At 43.4% G+C, this 20,772-nt stretch overlaps 1 protein-coding gene across 3 annotated transcripts in view; it reads right to left on the bottom strand.

The window, feature by feature from the left end:
- Window positions 1-20,772, bottom strand: part of LOC122548705 (kinesin-like protein KIF24) — a 125,365-nt gene that overhangs the window by 99,734 nt on the left and 4,859 nt on the right. For 2 of the 3 annotated variants that reach the window (XM_043687515.1, XM_043687514.1), the window contains exon 2: window positions 7,266-7,853. The exons of the other annotated variant lie outside the window; for it this stretch is intronic. In XM_043687515.1, the coding sequence (XP_043543450.1) occupies window positions 7,266-7,853 (588 nt within the window). The remainder of the gene's footprint in view (window positions 1-7,265; window positions 7,854-20,772) is intronic. 3 annotated transcript variants of the gene reach the window in all.

Raw genomic sequence — 20,772 nt, 5'->3', positions numbered from 1 at the left:
TCCCAACCCAAGGAAAAGACCTTGTCTATTTACCCTATCCATGCCCCTCATGATTTTATAAACCTCTATAAGTCACCCCTCACTCTCCGATGCTCCAGGGAAAACAGACTATTCATCCTTTCCCTATAGCTCAAATCCTTCAACCCTGGCAACATCCATGTAAATCTTTTCTGAACCCTTTCAAGTTTCACAACATCTTACCGATAGGAAGGAGACCAGAATTGCACGCAATATTCCAACAGTGGCCTAGCCAATGTCCTGTATAGCTGCAACATGACCTCCCAACGCCTGTACTCAATACTCTGGCCAATAAAGGAAAGCATACCAAACGCCTTCTTTACTATCCTACCTACCTGCAGCTCTACTTTCAAGGAGTTATGAATCTGCACTCCAAGGTCCCTTTGTTCAGCAACACTCTGCAGGACCTTACCATTAAGTGTTGCTAAGATTTGCTTTCCCAAAATGCAGCACTTCGCATTTATCTAAATTAAATTCCATTTGCCACTCCTCAGTCCATTGGCTCATCTGATCAAAATCCCTTTATAATCAGAGGCAACTTTCTACACTGTCCACAACACCTCCAATTTTGGTGTCATCTGCAAACTTACTAACTATACCTCTTACGTTGACATTCAAATCATTTATGTAAATGACGAAAAGTAGTGGACATAGCACTGATCCTTGAGGCACTCCACTGGTCACAGGTTTCCAGTCTGAAGAAGAACAACCCTCCACCACTACCCTCTGTCTTCTACCTTTGACCAGTTCTGTATTCATGAGTTCACTGCACAAATAGAAATAATTGAATATCACTTGATAGATATTTCAGAGATGTAGTTACAGGGTGAGCAAGACTAGGAAGTTAATATTCAAGGGTCTTCAATGTTCCAGAAAAATAGAACAAAGAAAAGGAGGTGGGATAGCATCGTTAATAAATGATAGTATTATTGTCATGGTGAGTAGTGATAGACTTACAATATGGAATCAGTTTAGGTAAAAATAAGCAATGGCAAAGGGGAAAAATCATCATTGAGAATAATCAATGGGCCTCTGATGAGTTTATATAAATGACGAAAAGTAGTGGACCTGAGGATCTAAAATCTGGAATTAGGTTGTTGTCAGGAGCAACCAATTTATGCATGCTTTCGGTAATCACAAAATGGCTTCTTAATACAAAGTAACATAACAAAATGGCTTCATGCTGCAAATTAACACTGTTTAAAATGGTTTCTCACCCTGCAAAAAGCTGCATTTCTGTCTTGCTGAGCTAACTGGATCAAAAGATAAAGCAGACAATGGGGCCTTCACAGTATGGAATTAACTAAGCTAGATAGGACATTACTAACCATCCCAGTTAACCTTTAAATACAGGTGGGAAGAGATAAATATGTAGTAAACAACTTTGTTTTCCAAAAACTTTCATGGGTTAACCTGCTGTCCACTATGTCATTTTATTGCATTTTACACGATTTCTTAAAAAAAAAATTGCCTTTGTTCGAAGTGGAATTGCGCACTTTCTTCAAGGAACACAGAAGCTTTTAACCTCTGTGTTGCTGGACAAATGTGTCAGGTGTCACGATAAACTGAAATCTTGCTGAAGCAGACCGCATTCCTATTGATTATTTGACTGATCGCGGAACCGAGAGACCCCTCCCGAGGGTCAAGATCTTCAGAAACAGCACCAATCCTTGTGGCACTCCACTAGTCACAGGCTTCCAGTCTGAAAAACAACCCTTCAACACCATCCTCTGGCTTCTACCTTTGAGCCAGTTCTGTATCCAAATGGCTAGTTCTCCCTGTATTCCATGATATCAAACCTTTCTAACCAGTCTCCCATGGGGAACCTTGTTGAACGCCTTACTGAAGTCCATATAGATCACATCTATCGCTCTGTCCTCATCAATCCTCTTTGTTACTTCCTCAAAAAACTCAATCAAGTTTGTGAGACATGATTTCCCATGCACAAAGCCATGTTGACTAACCTTAATCAGTCTTTACCTTTCCATGTACTTGTACACCCTGTCCCTCAGGGTTCCCTCCAACAACTTACCCACCATCAACATCAGGCTGACTGGTCTATAGTTCCCTGGCTTTTCCTTGCCACATTTCTTAAATAGTGGCACCACGTTAGCGAACCTCCAGTCTTCCAGCACCTCATCTGTGACCATCATTGATACAAATATCTCAGCAAGAGGACCAGCGATCACTTCACTCGCTTCCCACAGAATTCTAGGGTACACCTGATCAGGTCCTGGGGATTTAACCACTTATATGCATTTCAAGACATCCAGCACTTTCTCCTCTGTAATATAGACATTTTTCAAGATGTCACCATCTATTTCTCTACATTCTATATCTTCCATGTCCTTTTCCACAGTAAACACTGATCGTTTAGTATCTCTCACATTCCCAGCGGATCCACACAAAAGCCACCTTGCTGATCTCCGAGGGGCGTTATTCTCTCCCTAGTTACCCTTTTGTCCTTAATGTATTTGTAAAAACTCTTTGGATTCTCCTTAATTCTATTTGACACAGCTATCTCATGTCCCCTTTTTGCCCTCCTGATTTCCCTCTTAAGTATACTCCAACTGTCTTTATAGTTTTAAGATTCACTTGTTCTATCCTGTCATATGTTTCCTTCTTTTTCTTAACCAAACCACACCCCTCCCAATGCAAGAAGGATAGAACCCCCTTGGTCCTCACCTTCCACACCACCAACCTTCGCATACATCACATCATCCTCCGCCACTTCTGCAGCCTTCAAATGGACCCCACCAAAGATATATTTCCCTCCCTACCCTATCAGCATTCTAGAGAGACCATTCCCTCCGAGACTCCCTCATCAGGTCCATGCCTCAGTCCACACCCCACTCTTGGCACCTTTCCCCACCATCGCAGCAAGCGCAAAATCTGCACCCACAACACTCCCCTCACCTCCATCCAAGGGTGCTTCGGGATCCTTCCACATCCGTCAGAAATTTTCCTGTACCTCAATCAATGTCATCGACTGCATTCGTTGCACCCAGTGTGGTCTCCTCTGCATCAGGAAGACAGGTCGCCTTATTGTGGATCATTTCAGAGAACATCTCTGGGACACCTGCACGCACCAACCTCACCACCCCGTGACTGAACACTTCAACTCACCCTCCCACTCTGTCAAGGACATGCAGGTCTGGCTTTCTCCACTGCCAAACTGGAGGAAGGACACCTCATATTCTGCCTTGGGACCCGACAACCACACAGGATAAATGTGGATTTCAACAGCTTCCTCAATTCCATTCCCCCAACATTATCTCCAGTCCCAAGCCTCCAACTCAGCACCACCTCCAGACCTGTCCATTACTCCCCCCTCTGACCCAACACCTTCTTCCTCACCTTCATCTACCGATCGCCTTCTTAGCTACCTTCCCCACACCCCACTCCCCTCCCATTTATCTCTCAGCCCCAGCCCACAGGCCTCATTCCTGATGAAGGGGTTATGCCCGAAATGTCAATTCTCCTGCTCCTCGGATGATGCCTGACCTGCTGTGCTTTCCAAGCAACACACTCTTGACCCTCAATTTCTCTCGTCATCCAGCATTCTGTATACCTACCAGCCTTTCCTTTCACCCTGACAGGAATATACTGTTGCTGCATGCTCGTTATCTCATTTCTGAAGGCTTCCCATTGTCCAGCCATCCCTTTACTTGAGAACATCTGCCCCTAATCAGCTTTTGAAAGTTCTTACCTAATACTGTCAAAACTGACCTTTCTCCAATTTAGAACTTCAACTTTTAGATCTGGTCTATCTATTTTAAACCTAGTAAATTATGGTTGCTGGCCCCAAAGTGCTCCCCCACTGACACCTTAGTCACCTGCATTGCCTTATTTCCCAAGAGTAGGTCAAGTTTTGCACCTTCTCTTGTAGGTACATCCACATACTGAAGCAGAAAGTTTTCTTGTCTCCACTTAACAAATTCCTCTCCATCTAAACCCTTTACACGATAGCAGTCCCAGTCTGTGTTTGGAAAGTTAAAATCCCCTACCATAACCACCCTATTATTCTTCCAGATAACTGAAATCTCCTTACAAATTTGTTTCTCAATTTCCCTCTGACTATTAGGAGGTCTACAATACAATTCCAATAAGGTGATCATCCTTTTCTTAGTTTTCAGTTCCACCCAAATAACCTCCCTGGATGTATTTCTGGGAATATCCTCCCTCAGTACATCTGTAATGCTATCCCTGATCAAAAATGCCACTCCCCCTCCTCTCTTGCATCCCTTTCTGTCCTTCCTGTAGCATTTGTATCCTGGAACCTTAAGCTGTCAGTCCTGTCCATCCCTGAGCCATTTTTTCTGTAATTGCTATGATATCCCAGTCCCATGTTCCTCACCATGCCCTGAGTTCATCTGCCTTCCCTGTTAGGCCTCTTGCATTGAAATAAATGCAGTTTAATTTATCAGCCCTACCTTTTTCTCTGCTTTATCCCTTCCTGCCCTGACTGTTTGACTCACTTCTTTTCTCAACTGTACCAGTCTCAGATTGATCTCTTTCCTCACTATATCCCTGGGTCCCATCCCCCACACCTTACCAGTTTAAATAATCCTGAGCAACTCTAGCAAATCTCCCTGCCAGTATACTAGTCCTCTTCCAATTCAAGTGTAATCTGTCTTTCTTGTATAGGTCAATTCTATCCCAAAAGAGATTCCAATGATCCAAAAATGTGAATCCTTCTCCCATACAGCAGCTCCTCAGCCATGCATTCATCTGCTCTAGCCTCCTGATGCTACCTGCACTAGCTCGTAGCACCAGGAATAATCCAGATATTCCTACTCTTGAGGACCTCCTTTTTAATTTCCTGCCTAACTCTCTGTATTCTCCCTTCAGAATCTCAATCTTTACCCTTCCTATGTCGTTATTTCCAATGTGTACAATGACCTCCTGCTGGCCCCTCTCACCCTTGAGAACATTCTGCACCCTCTCTGAGACATCCTTGATCCTGGTACCAGGAAAGCAACACACCATTCTAATTTTTCATTGTTGGCCACAGAAACGTCTGTCTGTGCCTTGGACTACAGAGTTCCCTAACACAATTGATCGCTTGGAACCCGACATACCCCTCATTGCATTAGAGCCAGTCTCAATACCAGAAACTTGGCTGTTCGTGCTACATTCCCCTGATAATCCATAACCCCCTACATTTTCCAAAACAGCATACTTGTTTGAAATGAGGATAGCCACAGAAGACTCCTGCACTACCTGCCTAACCATTCCTAGAGTTAACCCATCTATGTGACTGCATCTGCGACTTTTCTCCCTTCCTATAACTGCCAGCCATCACACCCCCTTGCTCTTGCAAATTCTTCATTGCCTCTAAATGTCACTCAAACCATTCCATTTAATTGGATTCGCAACCAACGGCATTTATTGCAGATATAATCCTGAGTAACATGTAAACTCTCCATAAACTCCCACATCCAACAAGAGCATATCACACTACTAAGGATACAAAATTAGCAAACAGAAAACTGTAGTATTCACTTGTTTTTCTGATTGCAAGGAAGGATACAGTACTCCCCCTTAGGTTGACATTCAAAATGATTACACTTTGTGATATACATTTTAGTGCACACCAGGCATCATTTCAAAATTTGCAGAAGGCAAACCAAATGAGCTTTGAATTGAATATTGAATATTTTTAAGATTGAGTTAGATTCTTGATTGACAAGATAATCCCAAAATTGTAGAGGTTAGACAAGAATGTGGAATTGAGACCACAATCAAATCAGCCATGATCTCAATAACCAAATGGCATACTGATGGGTCCTAATTTGTAAGCTTCTATGAACAAAACTCATAAATGCAATAAACAGCAAGGAGAGCAGCATTTGACTTCTGAAGTATCTGAAATATGTAGATACACATCAGATAGAAAAATGGTTATGGGGGAAAATACAAAATAAATGCTATAATTTTAAGGGGTTACAGCAAACGAGATGCAAAAAAAAATAAGCAATTTGAAAAGGAGGTATACCATTGAGGAGGCCGTTCAAAAAGCATCTTTGGTTTTATTAATAGAAGGATAGGACCTAAAATAAGTTATCCTAAACTTTTACAAAATACGAGTCAAGCTCCTACTCGACTATTGCGGCCAATTCAGAGTACAATTTTTTATAAAGGATATAAAGAAACTCAAGAGGGTGTTTATAAAACTTACAAGATTGTACATAACTGAAGTTCCAGGACCAAAGACTAGAGAAGCTGGGACTGTCCATATTAAAGCTGAGAAAGTTAAGGAGAGATTTAAAACCAGTGTCTAATATTACAAAGGCTTCTGAGAGTAAATAACGCAATAGGCAAAACAAGAGAAAAAAAAATTGTTTTCTTTGGCAGGAAGAACTAGATTGGGGTTGGGATATCTGGTTGGCATGGACAGGTTGGACCGAAGGCTCGGTTTCCATGCTGTACATCTCTATGACTTTAATGACTTCTGATGAGCTGTAATACACAACCTGAAGGGTGGTAGAACCAGATTCAACAATGACTTTTAGAAAGAAATTGGAGAAATATTTGAAGGAGAAAGTTTCACTGGGCTATGCAACAAGTACAGTGAATCTTTTAAGATGACAGTACAGATGTGAAGGGCTGACTACCCAACCTTGCACTATGAACGCAAGGCTTTGTGTCCCAAGCCTTTTGGAAACAAGCAATTGCATGAAAATATTGACACATTTGAAGGTCCTATTGTCATATCCTGCGATGGACCAAATCAACTATCCAAAATAATAAGTATTCTAATAACATAAAATGGCTTTAGCCACTGTACAGCAACAGAAATATTGCAGCAGATCAACAGATGAGAAATCTGGTAACTGCAGTGGCCCTGTGGCCCAATAGAATCCAGAAACCTTCTGCTTCCCCAGAGAAACTCAATAATATGTTTTCTGACATCGATGAAAATATAGTTAACACATAAGGAATAGTCTACAAAAGTTCTATGAACAAAAGTATTTATCTCATCTCACTGGATATCAAGACACTAGGAGATCATCAATATTCAAGAACTGAGAGATTATTTTTGATATATAAACTAGTCTTATGCAATACCAATAGCAGATGTCAATTACATCCACTCCTAAATTCAACCAATTTCCCACAAAATAAAAATCATGCATTGACTCACTGTCTCTTAATATTGTGATCACATTAATACTCAGAGTTTTGCAAAAATTCTAAAACTACAAACTAATGCACGGTCAATCTTGAAACTGTCATTACAATACCTTAAGACAGCATGTGGTAGTCCATAATTATATCCTGAAACATGCAAAATCATTTTTGTATTTTGGACTGTTGAGCAATCAGCTTCCTTCTCAGGAAGAGAGCGCATATCCTTTAGACATAACTTGACAGGTAGCTGGTCAACTGGTGAAGGAGGTTTCGACAATCCTGAAGGAGTATCCTGAAGATGATTTTCAGATGATAGTGGAGGATAGCTACTGGTTTCAGAAACCTGACTGATATTGGCCCTTTTATGATTAGGTATGTACTCAAAGTTCAACTGACGCCGAGGGCCAGGTTTAGTTCTCTCCACAAAGACATTAAGTGAGTCTGGCTGGGAACAGTCAGTACTTGCACTGGCATCGTGGTCCTCATTTTGTACAGCTTTTATAATTTGAATGAGTTGGAATAAACGCTTTTGGTCACGCATGCTATGCATTCCCAGCACAGAGTAATCATTCATGGTCAGCTTAACTAGATCTTGCGATTTCAGAAAACCCATTGCTGTGAAGTGAGTGTAATACTGCTCCAGTCCAGCTTCACGCAGACATTCGTAGAGACATGAGGACATTCTACCACTTATATTGCCACTAAAAAAAGAAAAATGCAGTTTAGATTTTCAAGTTCTACATTATTTTGGGAAAATTTCGCTAAACATTATTTTCAAGGTCTTGGTCTCAATAAACTGGAGTCTCCCAGAAAACAAATTGAATAGAATTACTTAATTCTACTTTATATAATATTTCTGCCTTTTCTAAATAAGTGTTCCCACTAATAGGAGGAGTTTTAAATTACAATTAAATGAAATTTGGTGGTTCCAAAATTAAACACTCTTATTTGGTACAAGTCAGATTAAAATCTCTGCTCCAATGTTATCCCAAATTCAGTCTTTTATTGAAGCCATGTGAATTTTCTCATTTTCATAGCACTGAGGAGTGCCCCCAACTCATACCAACTTTTTGGCAGTTTGTACTTTGAACCAACAGCTATTAGGAATTAAGCAACACTAGGTAAATTGATTTCAACTATGAACTTTTCAGTTAACAGAAAGAGGAGACTTCTCTTCTGAATATTGAAAAAATGAAAAAACACTGTATAAGCTTACCTAATCATAAATTAAATAGCAAATCTGCTTTCCGAGTAAATAAACCCTACATCCCGGAGACAGTAGATTCTGAATGTAATATAGTATTGATAGCAACTATCTTAAAAATGATTAACCATATCTGCTCAGTAAAATTATAGATATTAAAGAACAAAAGAACTAACAATTATAGAATGCCTTCACAGTCTCAGCATCTCCCAAAGTACCTTTAAGTCCCAGTTAAGTATCTTTGAAGCATAGAAACCTGTGTAATAGAGGGAACTGCAGCAAGCAACTGTGTAAAATGTGCACAAATAGTAATGAGCCAAACATAAACTGTTTACAATGATGTGTCCTCAGATATCTTTCAACAATCCATAAAATATTCAATTGTGACAAACAGCAGAAGAGCTGGCCCAGTTTTCGGTGTGATCCAACCCAGATCCCCCTCTTGGCTTTTGACTTACCAAACTAGAATATATTTGGAGCAATCCTACCACAAAACTGCTCCCACTTTGTTTAGTTCCTGTGCCAATTCCATCTGTGCTTCAAGTATTTCCTCATGCTGACTGATACTTTCCAATGGGAATCATCAGCATATTTGAATTGTTTAATTGCACTGTAAAATCCTTCACTTTCCTCTTGTGGGTAGTGATGCCACTGAAGTTCTGGGAAATTCCCATCAGTGAAACCTCCAATAAATCCCTCTTCTCAATTTGTCTTGGTACCTGTGTACTTGTGGTAGCATAACAGAAGCTTCTGCTGGAGGGGTTACATGAGTAGGATGCATGGAGGATTGTTGAGCACATACACCAGCAAAGACTAGCAGGGCTGCATGATAAGCTTCTATGCTGTCCATTATACATATTCCTATGTAATGGTGGTTGACAGATAGATATGGATCTGGACAGCAGGAAGAACTTCTATACTCCTTGACTTCTTCAACCATCCTTTATCTCCTCTAAACTTGTCTATTGTAATGTTCCTCTCAATAGTCACCTATCTATTATCTTACATAAACTTGAAATCATTCAAACTCAGCAGCCATTATCCTAACTCTCACACAATGAGAGTTAGGATAATGCTGCTCACCTAATGCATCCATGGTTGCCAATCTACATTGACCGCTAGTCTAGCAATGCCTCGACTTTAAAAATTCCCACCCTCATTTACAAATATATCACAGCCTCTCCCCATATTGTAGCCTCCTCTAGCCCTACAACTCAGATCTTAGCAATCTTCGGATGCCAGATTTTCCCTGCCTCAAAATTTATGCCTATGACTTCAGTTTCCCAGGTTTACACTCTGGAATTCCCTCCCTAGACCTTTCTGCTTCTCTATTTTTGTTTCCTTTTTTGTGATGTTTCTTACAACTTTCTCTTTGATCAAGCTTTTAGTCACCAATCGTTACATCTCCTAACACAGCAAATTTTACTTCATAACCTAGACTTTAAAAGGCACCACCAAGACTGAAGTTAGTCATGTTGTTCCACAAGTCCTGCAGCTACAACTTCTGACAATGAGGCAAAAGCTTTATTACTGAATCAAGATTAGATAAATAATATGAATTGCCCGAGCTGTAACCATTCCCTGATTCTAAATATAAAAAAACTTCATAAGACTGATTTTCTGTGGTTGTTGTTATTGCAGTCAGTCCAGGGAGTAGATTTGTTTTTAAATCTAATTTCATCTTACATTTAATCTTAAATTTAGTGTTATATATTTGAAATTGAAAATAAATAATTTTCAATAATACGTTTTTAATTTAGGATAAACTCATGTTACTTGTTCTGAGGTCTCCCTGACACTGCCTGGATGATCTAGCTGTTAAAAAAAAACACCCAAGTTGTTTTTTCTGGCAAAAAGGAACATAGCTATTGAAGCAGAAGTAAGCCATTGCCCTTTCACTCTGGTTCACCACTCTACATTGTGACTGATCATCTACTTCAATATTCCCACACTATCTTCACACCCCTGATGTAACTCAAAATCTATCAATCTGTCTTGAACTTGCTTAATGAATGAACTTCCAACACCTTCTGAGGTAGAGAATTCCATAGATTTACCACCTCCTAACAGAAGAACTTCCTTTCAGTTAAATGAATTGCTTTTTTATTCAGGGATATTATCTCCTGTCGTAGATGTCAAAGCCAGCGGTAACATCCTTTCTGCATTCCATTCAGACATCAATAATAGAACATATACTCACTGAAGCAGGAGGCTCCACAAACATCCCCATCCTCAATGATGGAAAAGCATATCAGTGCAAAAAATAAGGTTGAAGCATTCACAACCATCTTCAGCAAGAGGTGCTGAGTGGATGAGCCATCTCTGCACCCTCCAGTGGTCCCTGGCATTACAGCAACCACCTTTCAGCCAATTTGATTCACTCCACATATATCAAGAAATGGTTGGAGGCATTGGATAATGCAAAGGCTTTGCGCCCTGACAACATTTCGACAATAACACTGAGGATTTGTGATTCCGAATTTCTTTCTGTGCAGCTATAGTGCTGGCATCTACCCTACCATGCGAAACATTTCCCAGGTATATCCTGTATACAAAAAGCAAGACAAATCCAACACAGTTAATTACTGCCCCTCTCTACTGTCAATCATCAGTAAAGTGATGGAACATGACATTAACAACACTATTAAGCAGCATTTACTTTGCAATAACCTGCTCACTGACGCATATTTTGGGTTCTGCAAAGGTCACTTAGCTCCTGGCTTCATTTATGTCTTGGCTCAAACATGGACAAAACAGCTGAATTCCCCAGGTGAGGAGAGAATGATAGACCTTGACATCAAGGTCACATTTGATTGAGTGTGACAACAAAGAGTCCTAGCAAAACTCAACTCAATGAGAATTAATGGGAAAACTCTCCAGTGTGTGGAGTCAGAACTGGCACATTGGAAGATGGGTGATGGTTGCTGGAGCTGAAAATGTGTTGCTGGAAAAGTGCAGCAGGTCAGGCAGCATCCAAGGCGCAGGAGAATCGACGTTTCGGGCATGTGCCCTTCTTCATTCCTGAAGAAGGGCTCATGCCTGAAACGTCGATTCTCCTGCGCCTTGGATGCTGCCTGACCTGCTGCGCTTTTCCAGCAACACATTTTCAGCTCTGATCTCCAGCATCTGCAGTCCTCACTTTCTCCTAGATGGTTGCTGGAGGTCAGTCATCTGAGTTCCAAGACATCTCTGCAGGAATTCCTCAAGGTAGTGTCCTCAACCCAACCATCTTCAGCTACTTCCGCAATGACCTTCCCTCCATTCTGAGATCAAAAATGGGGATGTTTGCGATTGGTTGCACAATGTTTTGCACCATTCGCAACTCCTCAGATACTGAACCAATCCATGTCCAAATCCAACAAGATCTGAACAAAACCTAGGCTTGGGCCAATAAGTGACAAGTCGAAGTAACATTTGCACCACAGAGGCTAGGAACACTGCAGCGCAGAACTCACCTTCTGACTCCCCAAAGCCTGTCCAACGTCTACAAAGCACACATCAGGCATGTGATGGAACATTCCACATTTGCCTTGATGAGTGCAGCTCCAACTGCATTCAAGAGGTTTCTACTACCCTGCTAGTTACAAATTAAAAAACCTCTGTCAAATTTATTTTCCCTTTCATAAATCCACACTGACTCCTCCCAACTGTGCTATGATTTTCTAAGAGGTCCATTATTGTATTCTTAAATAACAAATTCCAACATTTTCTCTCTAATGGAGCTTCCCCATTTCTCTGTTCTTTCATTTCTGAACAGTGGTGTTGCATTTCTAACCCACAGGGACTATTCTAGGATCTAGGGATTTCTGGAAGATCAAAATCAAAACATGGACCATCTCTGTGGACACTTCTTATAAAACCTTTAGCAATCAGGTCCAGGGATTTGACACTTTTTCAGGCCACTTAACCTCTCCAGTAATATTTCTTCAAGTTGTTCATTCTCACTAGATCTGGGGTTTTTTCCTGCCATCTACGAAGAAGAATGCCCAGATTGCAGTGAATGGCAAACTCACCATTGACCTTGCAGAAACTGACCACAAAGAATTAGTAATCTGTGCAGCATGGATTTCACCTTTACCAAAACTGACCTACGTAAAGGGGAACTTGGTGTTTAGCAATAGGAATGCCATTAAGCAAAATCAACAGTCACAGAGGCATTTGCTGAGAGAAAACGAGGAAGTCAAATGCATTTATTATATTTTAATAATAAGTGTTACTAATATTAGTAACACTTCCTATGAATTTTATTTGACTTGGAAACAGTATTAGAAGCTAAACTATTATAAACTTGGAACTTTTGTGATTGAACATTTTGCGATTACAAGCATAATTTTCTAGAACCAGACAGGTTCTTTATTCAATAATTATGACATAGAATTCTTAACCACTGGCTTCTAGATTTTGATATTTAACTACGTATGTTTGGACTGTAGAGTCTCAGAAGAAACAAACATGAACATCTTCATCATTACCTCTGCATAATCCAGGCTAATGTACAGTACTTGAGAAGCATAGCAGGTCAGGCAGCATCCGAGGAACAGGAGAATCGACCTTTCAGAATTCCTGATGAAGGGCTAATGCCCAAAACGTCAATTCTTCTGCTCCTCGGATGCTGCATAAGCTGCTGTGCTTTTCCAGCATTACACTCTTGGCTCTGAGCTCCAACATCTGCATTCTTCACTTTCTCCTAAAGTACAGAACTTGCTTATTAACTCTCACAATTTCAAATTTCCCATTATAATTTCTCAGTCTCTGCCTCCAATTGACATTTATTTTCACTAACCACATCCTTTTTTCCAACAAACACAAGTATATTAATTTTTTTATCGTGATCCTTGGTAGTTTAACAAATGAAAGGATAGAACATAATGATCAATTTCATGGTCTCCTTTGCTTAATCCTAAAATCTTCACAGCTCTCAGATTTCCTCCTCTTTTTGGCAACATTATAAGCCCCTTTCTATCAAAAGACTTGGAAATTTCTTCAGCCAGAGTGGTGAATCTGTGCAATTCGTTGTGACAGAAGTCTGTGGAGGCAGTGGTAGGGAAATCTGTTATTTAAGAAGACAATAATGGACCTCTCTGAATTTAAGACACGGATAGACAGGTTTTTGATTAATGAGAAGACAGGAAAATGTGGCTGAGAAACATATCAGCCATCGTCCAATGGCGGAGCAGACTTAATGGGTCAAATGTCTTAATTCTGTTCCTACATCTTATGGTACTATGGTACTACAGAAAGTCAGACTGAAGAAATATTACTGGAAAATAGGAAAATGCTGATAATTTGAGTGGGTATTTTGCAACAGTCTTCATTACAGAGCTTAAAAGTAACATCCCAGGAGTAACAAATCGTGTAATGGAAGGGAAAGAGCAATTCAGGAAAAGCAAATCAGAAGGGAAGCGGTGCTAAGTAGTTGGAGATGCAGGCTGACATTGGCCCAGGTACTGATGGACTTCATCATGATGCATTTTAAAAGATGCAGCTCATGAGATAATTGATGCATTGGTTCTAATTTCCCAAAGCACTGATTCAAGGATGGTCCCAATAGATTGGAAGATAGAAGCTGTAACTCCTTTATTCAAAAAAAGAGAGACAGGAAGCAGGAAAGCAAAGGCCAGTTAGCTTTGGATAGAACAATTGTTGACGCCAAAATAGCACTTCATACCAGTTTTACATAATGTGACTCTTGTACTTCATGTCTCTATTACTAAATCCAAGGATACTGTGTACTTTATCAATAGTTCAGAATGCTTCCTGTCTTTTTTGCCATCCACAAATGTTGCGATTGTGCCATGCAGACCAAGATCTATGTCACTAGCATATCATGAAGTTTAAGGGTCCAAACATACCCATAGGGAACTCTAGTACAAATCTTAATCCAGTTTAAAAATGACCCATTAACTACTCTTTCCTCATAGTTCGGGAACTCCGCACCGCCCGATTCTACCTCCTACCCAAGATCCACAAGTCTGACTACCCCGGCCGACCCATCGTGCCAGCCTGCTCCTGCCCCACTGAACACCTACCGCGGTACTGTCCTACCTCACCGGTCCAGGAACTCCACACATGTTCGAGACACCACCCACACCCTCCACCTCCTCCAAGATTTTGTTTCCCTGGCCCCCAATGCCTCATCTTCACTATGGACATTCAGTCCCTCTACACCTCCATGCGCCATGACCAAGGCCTCCAAGCCCTCAGTTTCGTCTTCTCCCAACGTCCCGACGAATATCTTTCCACTGACACTCTTATTCGTTTGGTTGAACTGGTCCTCACTGTCAACAATTTCTCCTTCCAATCTTCCTGCTTCCTCCAGACGAAAGGGGTAGCCATGGGCACCCGCATGGTCCCCAGCTATACCTGCCTCTGTCGGCTACGTAGAACAGTCCATCTTCCAGAGTTATGCTGGCACCACTCCCCAACTCTTCCTCCACTACATTGATGACTGCATCATTGCCACCTCGTGCTCCCACGAGGAGGTCGAACAGTTTATCAACTTCACCAACACACATTCCACCCTGACTTTAAATTCACCTGGACCATCTCTGACACCTCCCTCACCTTCCTAGACCTCTCCGTCTCCATCCACAAGGACCAACTCAATATTGTCATTTCTTTACAAACCCACCGACTCCCACAGCTACCTGGATTACACCTCCTCCAATCCTACCTCCTGCAAAAATGCTATCCCATATTCCTAATTCCTCCACCTCTGCCGCATCTGCTCCCAGGAGGACCAGTTCCACCACAGAACACACCAAATGTGATATTCACCAGTTTCCTCATTTCCCCACACCACCACATTACCCCAGCTCCAACCTTCCAGCTCAGTACCGCTCTCATGACCTGTCCTACCTGTCAATCTTCCTTCCCACCTATCCACTCCACCCTCCTGTCTGGACTATCACCTTTGCCTCCATCTTCATCCACCTATTGCACTCTCAGCTACCTTCTCCCCAGCCCCACCTGCCCTCCCATTTATCTCTCCCCCCTCATTCCTGATGAAGAGCTCCGGCCCGAAACGTTGATTTTCCTGCTCCTCAGATGCTGCCTGACCTGTTGTACTTTTCCAGCAACACTCTCAACCCGGTACTTTCTCCCCACCCCCACCCCCACCCTCCTCTCACTTATCTCTCCACCTGTATTCCTGATAAAGGGCTTTTGCCCGAACCGTCGATTTTACTGCTCCTTGGATGCTGCCTGAACTGCTGTGCTCTTCCAGCACCACTAATCCAGAACACTCTCAATCCTACTACTCTTCCTGTCAATCTGCCAGATTTATGTCTATGTTGTTACTGCCTATTTCTTTCCATGAGCTATAAGTTTTCTCTAGTCTGATATGTAGCACTAAGTCTATCTGTAATATTAAAAGATTAAGTGGGACTATCTCCCTGGACATTAAAGGGTTAAATTGCACTACCTTTGGGTGGGGACGAAAGCCATGAAAAAATGCAGATGACTATCCATTGTAATTTTCACTTCATTTTGACAATAGCAAGGGCAGTAATGTCTATCTAAAACTATCAATTCAATCTCTTCCATTCAGAAATGCTTTCTGGCCAGAGATACGTCACACCTGCATTGTTTTAGGAAAGCACGGAGTAAGGAAATCGCCTGCAGAACGCTTCCCCAGGATTAGGACATTAGCATTTGCATTATCTCCAAGGATGATCTCATCCTGGCATTGTGCCTGGGGTAATAAGTGACTGAGTAATTGGGGGTTGTTTTGAGTGGCATGTGACTGTGGGGAGTGGCCAGAGTATGTGTCAGAATTGCAACTGACCTGTATAAAGGGTGTCCCTATATTCAGAGTCTCGCTTTGACCTGACTTTGCATGCCTACGCTCTTGGTCAGATCCACCAACGTCAAGCCGGTGTTCTTCTCTGCCTCCTGCTGACCGACTGTCACCTACAGGACAAGCAGCGGGCTGGTAAGGGAATGTGGAAGCTGAACACAAAGTTGTTGACCCTGGGAAACATTGAGGAGCTCAAGAGGGACTACGCAGGTTGGAGAACCGTGAAGCCCCTCTTTGAATCTCCAGCAGACTGGTGGGAAACAGTAAAAGGGAACATCAAGAGGTTCTTAATCCTCAAAGGTGTTCAGGAGACGAGAGAGAGGTGGGGAAAACTGTCCCAGCACCAGGAAAGTATGCAGAACCTGCTCATGCTGCAGACGATGGGGGTCGAGGTCACAGAGGACCTCAAGGAGGTGAAGGGCCAGCAAGCCTTGCTCTTTGTCTCGGAGGCCAAGATAATCTTCCGGTCCAGGGTCCACTCTGTGGAGCAGGATGAGATGTGCTCACATTTCTTCTTCCAGAAGGTGCACAAAGAGAGCTCCGTGCTCAGCAGCTTGAAGGAAGACAATAGTTCGATAACGTCATGTCAGGCTGACGTCATGAAGATCAGCAAATTCTTTTATGCCAGTCTGTATGACGCGAAGCCAACCAACAGTGCGGCCTCCCAATCGTTCCTGTCCTCTATCACGGAGGTCTTAAGACAACAGAACACGGGAAAGGCTGGACCAGCTGCTACCTCTGGACGAGGTGACCAAGGTCCTCGAGTCCTTCGAAAAGAATAAAACTCCCAGCAGCAACGGCTTACCAGTCGAGCTCTATTCTGCTCTGTGGGACTTGATTGGCCAGGACCTGCTGGAGGTGCATGTCAACATGCTTCTGGCAGGTACCATGAGTGAATCCATAAGGAAAGGCATCATCACACTCATCTACGAGCGGAAGGGGGAGAGGGAGGAAATCAGAAATTGGAGACCAATCTCACTATTGAATGTGAATAACAAAATTTTGTCAAAGGTTATCACCAACCTGGTCAGGTCTGCTCTGGGGTCGGTGATTCACCCTGACTAAACCTGTGCTGTACTGGGCAGGAAGATCGCTGAGAGTCTCGCACTCCTCAGGGATCCGATCGCCTATGTGCAGGACAGAGGGTTGGACACCTGCCTCATCAGCCTGGATCAGGAGAATGCCTTTGACAGGATATCACACACGTACATGAGAGACGTTCTCTCCAAAATACGCTTTGGGGAGGAAATCTGCAATTGGATCAAACTGCTCTACACCAACATTGTCAGTGCAGTCTCAATCAATGGGTGGGAATCAGATAGCTTCCCAGTCAGATCTGGAGTCAAGAAGGGCTGCCCTCTCTCTCCTGCCTTGTTTGTGCACTGCATAGAGTAATCTGCCGAGTCCATCAGGAAGGATGTGAGCCTGAGAGGGGTGACTATGACAGCGGGGGCCGACAAATTAAGGCCTCCCTGTACATGGATGACGTCGCCGTTTTCTGCTCGGATCCACTGTCCGTGCGCAGACTCATGTGCATATGTGACCAGTTCGAACGGGCCTCAGGGGCCAAGGTAAACCGAGGCAAGAACGAGGCCATGCTCTTCGGGAACTGGGCCGACCAATCTTCGAGCCCCTTCACCATCAGGACCGACTACCTGAAGGTGCTGGGTATTTGGAACGGGGTGGGGGGGCGGGGGCGTGCGCCAAGTCTTGGGAGGAGCGTATCAGTAATGTGAGGCAGAAACTGGGCAGATGGAAGCTACGGTCGCTCTCCTTCGCAGGAAAAAACCTTGTCATTAGGTGTGAGGCACTGTCATTGCTGTTTTACGTGGCACAGGTCTAGCCTATTCCCAGAACCTGTGCCGCTGCAGTCACCCGGGCCATCTTCCAGTTTATATGGAGATCAAAGATGGACCGGGTCCGAGGGACTCGGTGTATAAAGATCTGGGCAACAGGGGAAAAAACACACCCGATGCCACCCTCACCCTGATGGTCACCTTTGTGTGTGGCTGCATCAAGCTGCACTACGTACTGAGGGTTCTACCTGTCCCCGGTGTTGCGAAGGATGGGCCTGGCCTCGCTGCCGCGGAACGCTCCAAGTAGTTGGACCGTTCTGTATCACCTGTCCTTCGTGGAGAAGTTTATGAAGCTAAACACCTTTGACCACAAGTCCATCAGGAAGTGGTCAGCACGTAGTGTCCTTGAGACCCTTCAGGAAAAGGAGAAGGCAGATCCTATCGAGCGGTTCCCTGAGCAGACTGTCAAAGCCATTTGGCAGAATGCCTCATCGCCAGAACTTTCCAACAAGCACCAAGACATGGCTTGGCTGGTGGTGAGAAGGGCTCTGCCTGTGAGATCCTTTATGCATGCCCGGACTCTCTCCCGCACCGCACGCTGCCCTCGAAGCGGCTGTGGGGGGGGAACGGGACTGTCACACACCTCCTTCTGGAATGTGCCTATGCAGGAGAAGTCTAGAGAGGAATGCAATGATGTTTGTCGAGGTTCGTCCTGAGCAGCGCCGTGACGTGGGACTCCATGCTCTACGGTCTGTTCCCCAGGACACACACCGAGACGAAAATCAATTGTGCCTGGAGGATCATCAACTCGGTGAAGGACACTCTCTGGGCGGTCCGAAACCTGTTGATCTTCCTGCTGAAGGAGTTGACCCCGACTGAGTGTTGCAGACTGGCATATTCCAAGATCCAGGACTACGTGTTGAGAGACGCGCTGAAGCTTGGGGCAGCTGTTGCCAAGGCGCGGTGGGGAAAGACCACCGTGTGACATCTGCTTGTCTAAGAAGAACATGGGGCCCACCCAGTCATCTGTGCTCCGCTAACACCTCAGCAGAGGAGCTGGATAGGAAATGTGCGAATTTGTATATAGGAAAAATAAATTTCGATGTCTGTATGTAAAGCAAAGTAATGTGTGCACAAGAATGGCATGACCAATTGTATAGAGATCCAAATAATTTTATGAATAAAGTTTATTTTTGAAATAAAAAAAGAGGGTCAAAGTGAGCAAACTAGCTTGTGTTGTACTGTACGTAATAAATTTGGTTGCTAGTTCAGAGAAGTTGGTGTGTTGCAGTTGCATCAAGTGTGTAAGAACCTCAGGAGTAAAAGAACTTAACACGTCAACTCTGCATTGGTCAAAAACCAGCACTTAACTACTCGAACTTGGCCCATAGCCTTGTATGTTTTGCATCGCAAGTACGTGTCTGAATAATTTTTACATGTTAAGGATTTTGCCTGTACCACCTGTACAAATGAGACCCACATCCCCTTAGGTTTCCTGCCTTACATCTACGTCCCGTAGTCAATGATCCCTCCACCAAGGGAAAATGTTTCTTCTTACCTACCCTATCTTTGCCTCCATAATTTTATAAATCTGATTCTCCTCTGTCAACACCTCAGTTTCCTCAGTTCTAAAGAAAATAAGGCACAAAGTGAGTACTGCAGACACTGGAGATTAGAGCCAAGAGTGTGGTGCTGGAAAGGCACAGCACGTCAGGCAGCATCCGAGGAGCAGGAAAATTGACGTTTTGGGCAAAAGCCCTTCATCAGGCATTCCAAAACGTTGATTTTCCTGCTCCTTGGTTGCTGCCTTAACCTGCTGTGCTTTTCCAGCACGACACTCTTGGCTCCAAAGAAAATAACCTAGTCTATCAGTCTCTCTTCATAACTAAAACACTCCAGCCCAGGCAAAATTTTAGGAAATCTCCTCCGCACTCTCTCCAGCACTATCACATATAATGTAGACTCCAGAACTACACACAACACTCTAGCTTTGGCCTAACCGACATTTTATACATTTCCAGCATATCTTCCTTAAACTCCATGCCTCGGCTCATAAAGGCAAGTATCCAATAAGCCTTCTTAACCACTCAATCTATTTGGTCTGCTATTTTAAGCAACCGGTGGATATGTACACCAAGGTCCCTATATCCTCAGGGTTCCCCAAGGTCCAAGCAGTCATCATGTACCTCCTTGAAGGAAGTGAGGACTGCAGAGGCTGGAGATTACAGTCGAAGAGTGTGATGCTAGAAAAACACAGCTGGTCAGGCAGCATCCGAGGAGCAAGAGAATCAACGTTTCAGGCAAAAGCTCTTCATCAGGAATGAGGCTTGTGGGCCAAGAGGGCTAAAATATCAATGGAAGGGGGGTTATCTATCGCATTCCCAGCTACCTTCCTCCCAGCTTCACCCCTCTCTCGTTAATCTCTCAGCTCCCAAGGCCCACAAGCCTCATTACTGATGAAGCTGGAAATGTGTTGCTGGAAAAGCGCAGCAGGTCAGGCAGCATCCAGGGAACAGGAGAATCGACGTTTCGGGCATAAGCCCTTCTTCAGGAATGGGGAAAGTTTGTCCAGCAGGCTAAGATAAAAGATAGGGAGGAGGGACTTGGGAGAGGGGCGTCGGGAATGTGATAGGTTGAAAGAGGTCAAGGTGAGGGTGATAGGGCAGACTGCGGTGGGGGCGGAGAGGTCGGGAAGAAGATCTCAGGTTAGGAAGGCGGTGCTGAATTTGATGGATTTGACTGAGACAGGGCGGGGGGAGGAAACTGGTGAAATCCGAGTTCATCCCTTGTGGTTGGAGGGTTCCTAGGCGGAAGATGAGGCG

Source organism: Chiloscyllium plagiosum, chromosome 1, assembly GCF_004010195.1.
Source record: "Chiloscyllium plagiosum isolate BGI_BamShark_2017 chromosome 1, ASM401019v2, whole genome shotgun sequence".
NCBI classification, from domain to species: domain Eukaryota; kingdom Metazoa; phylum Chordata; class Chondrichthyes; order Orectolobiformes; family Hemiscylliidae; genus Chiloscyllium; species Chiloscyllium plagiosum.
The sequence above is the reverse complement of the archived record's forward strand: the minus strand, read 5'-3'. Positions and strand labels throughout refer to the sequence as shown.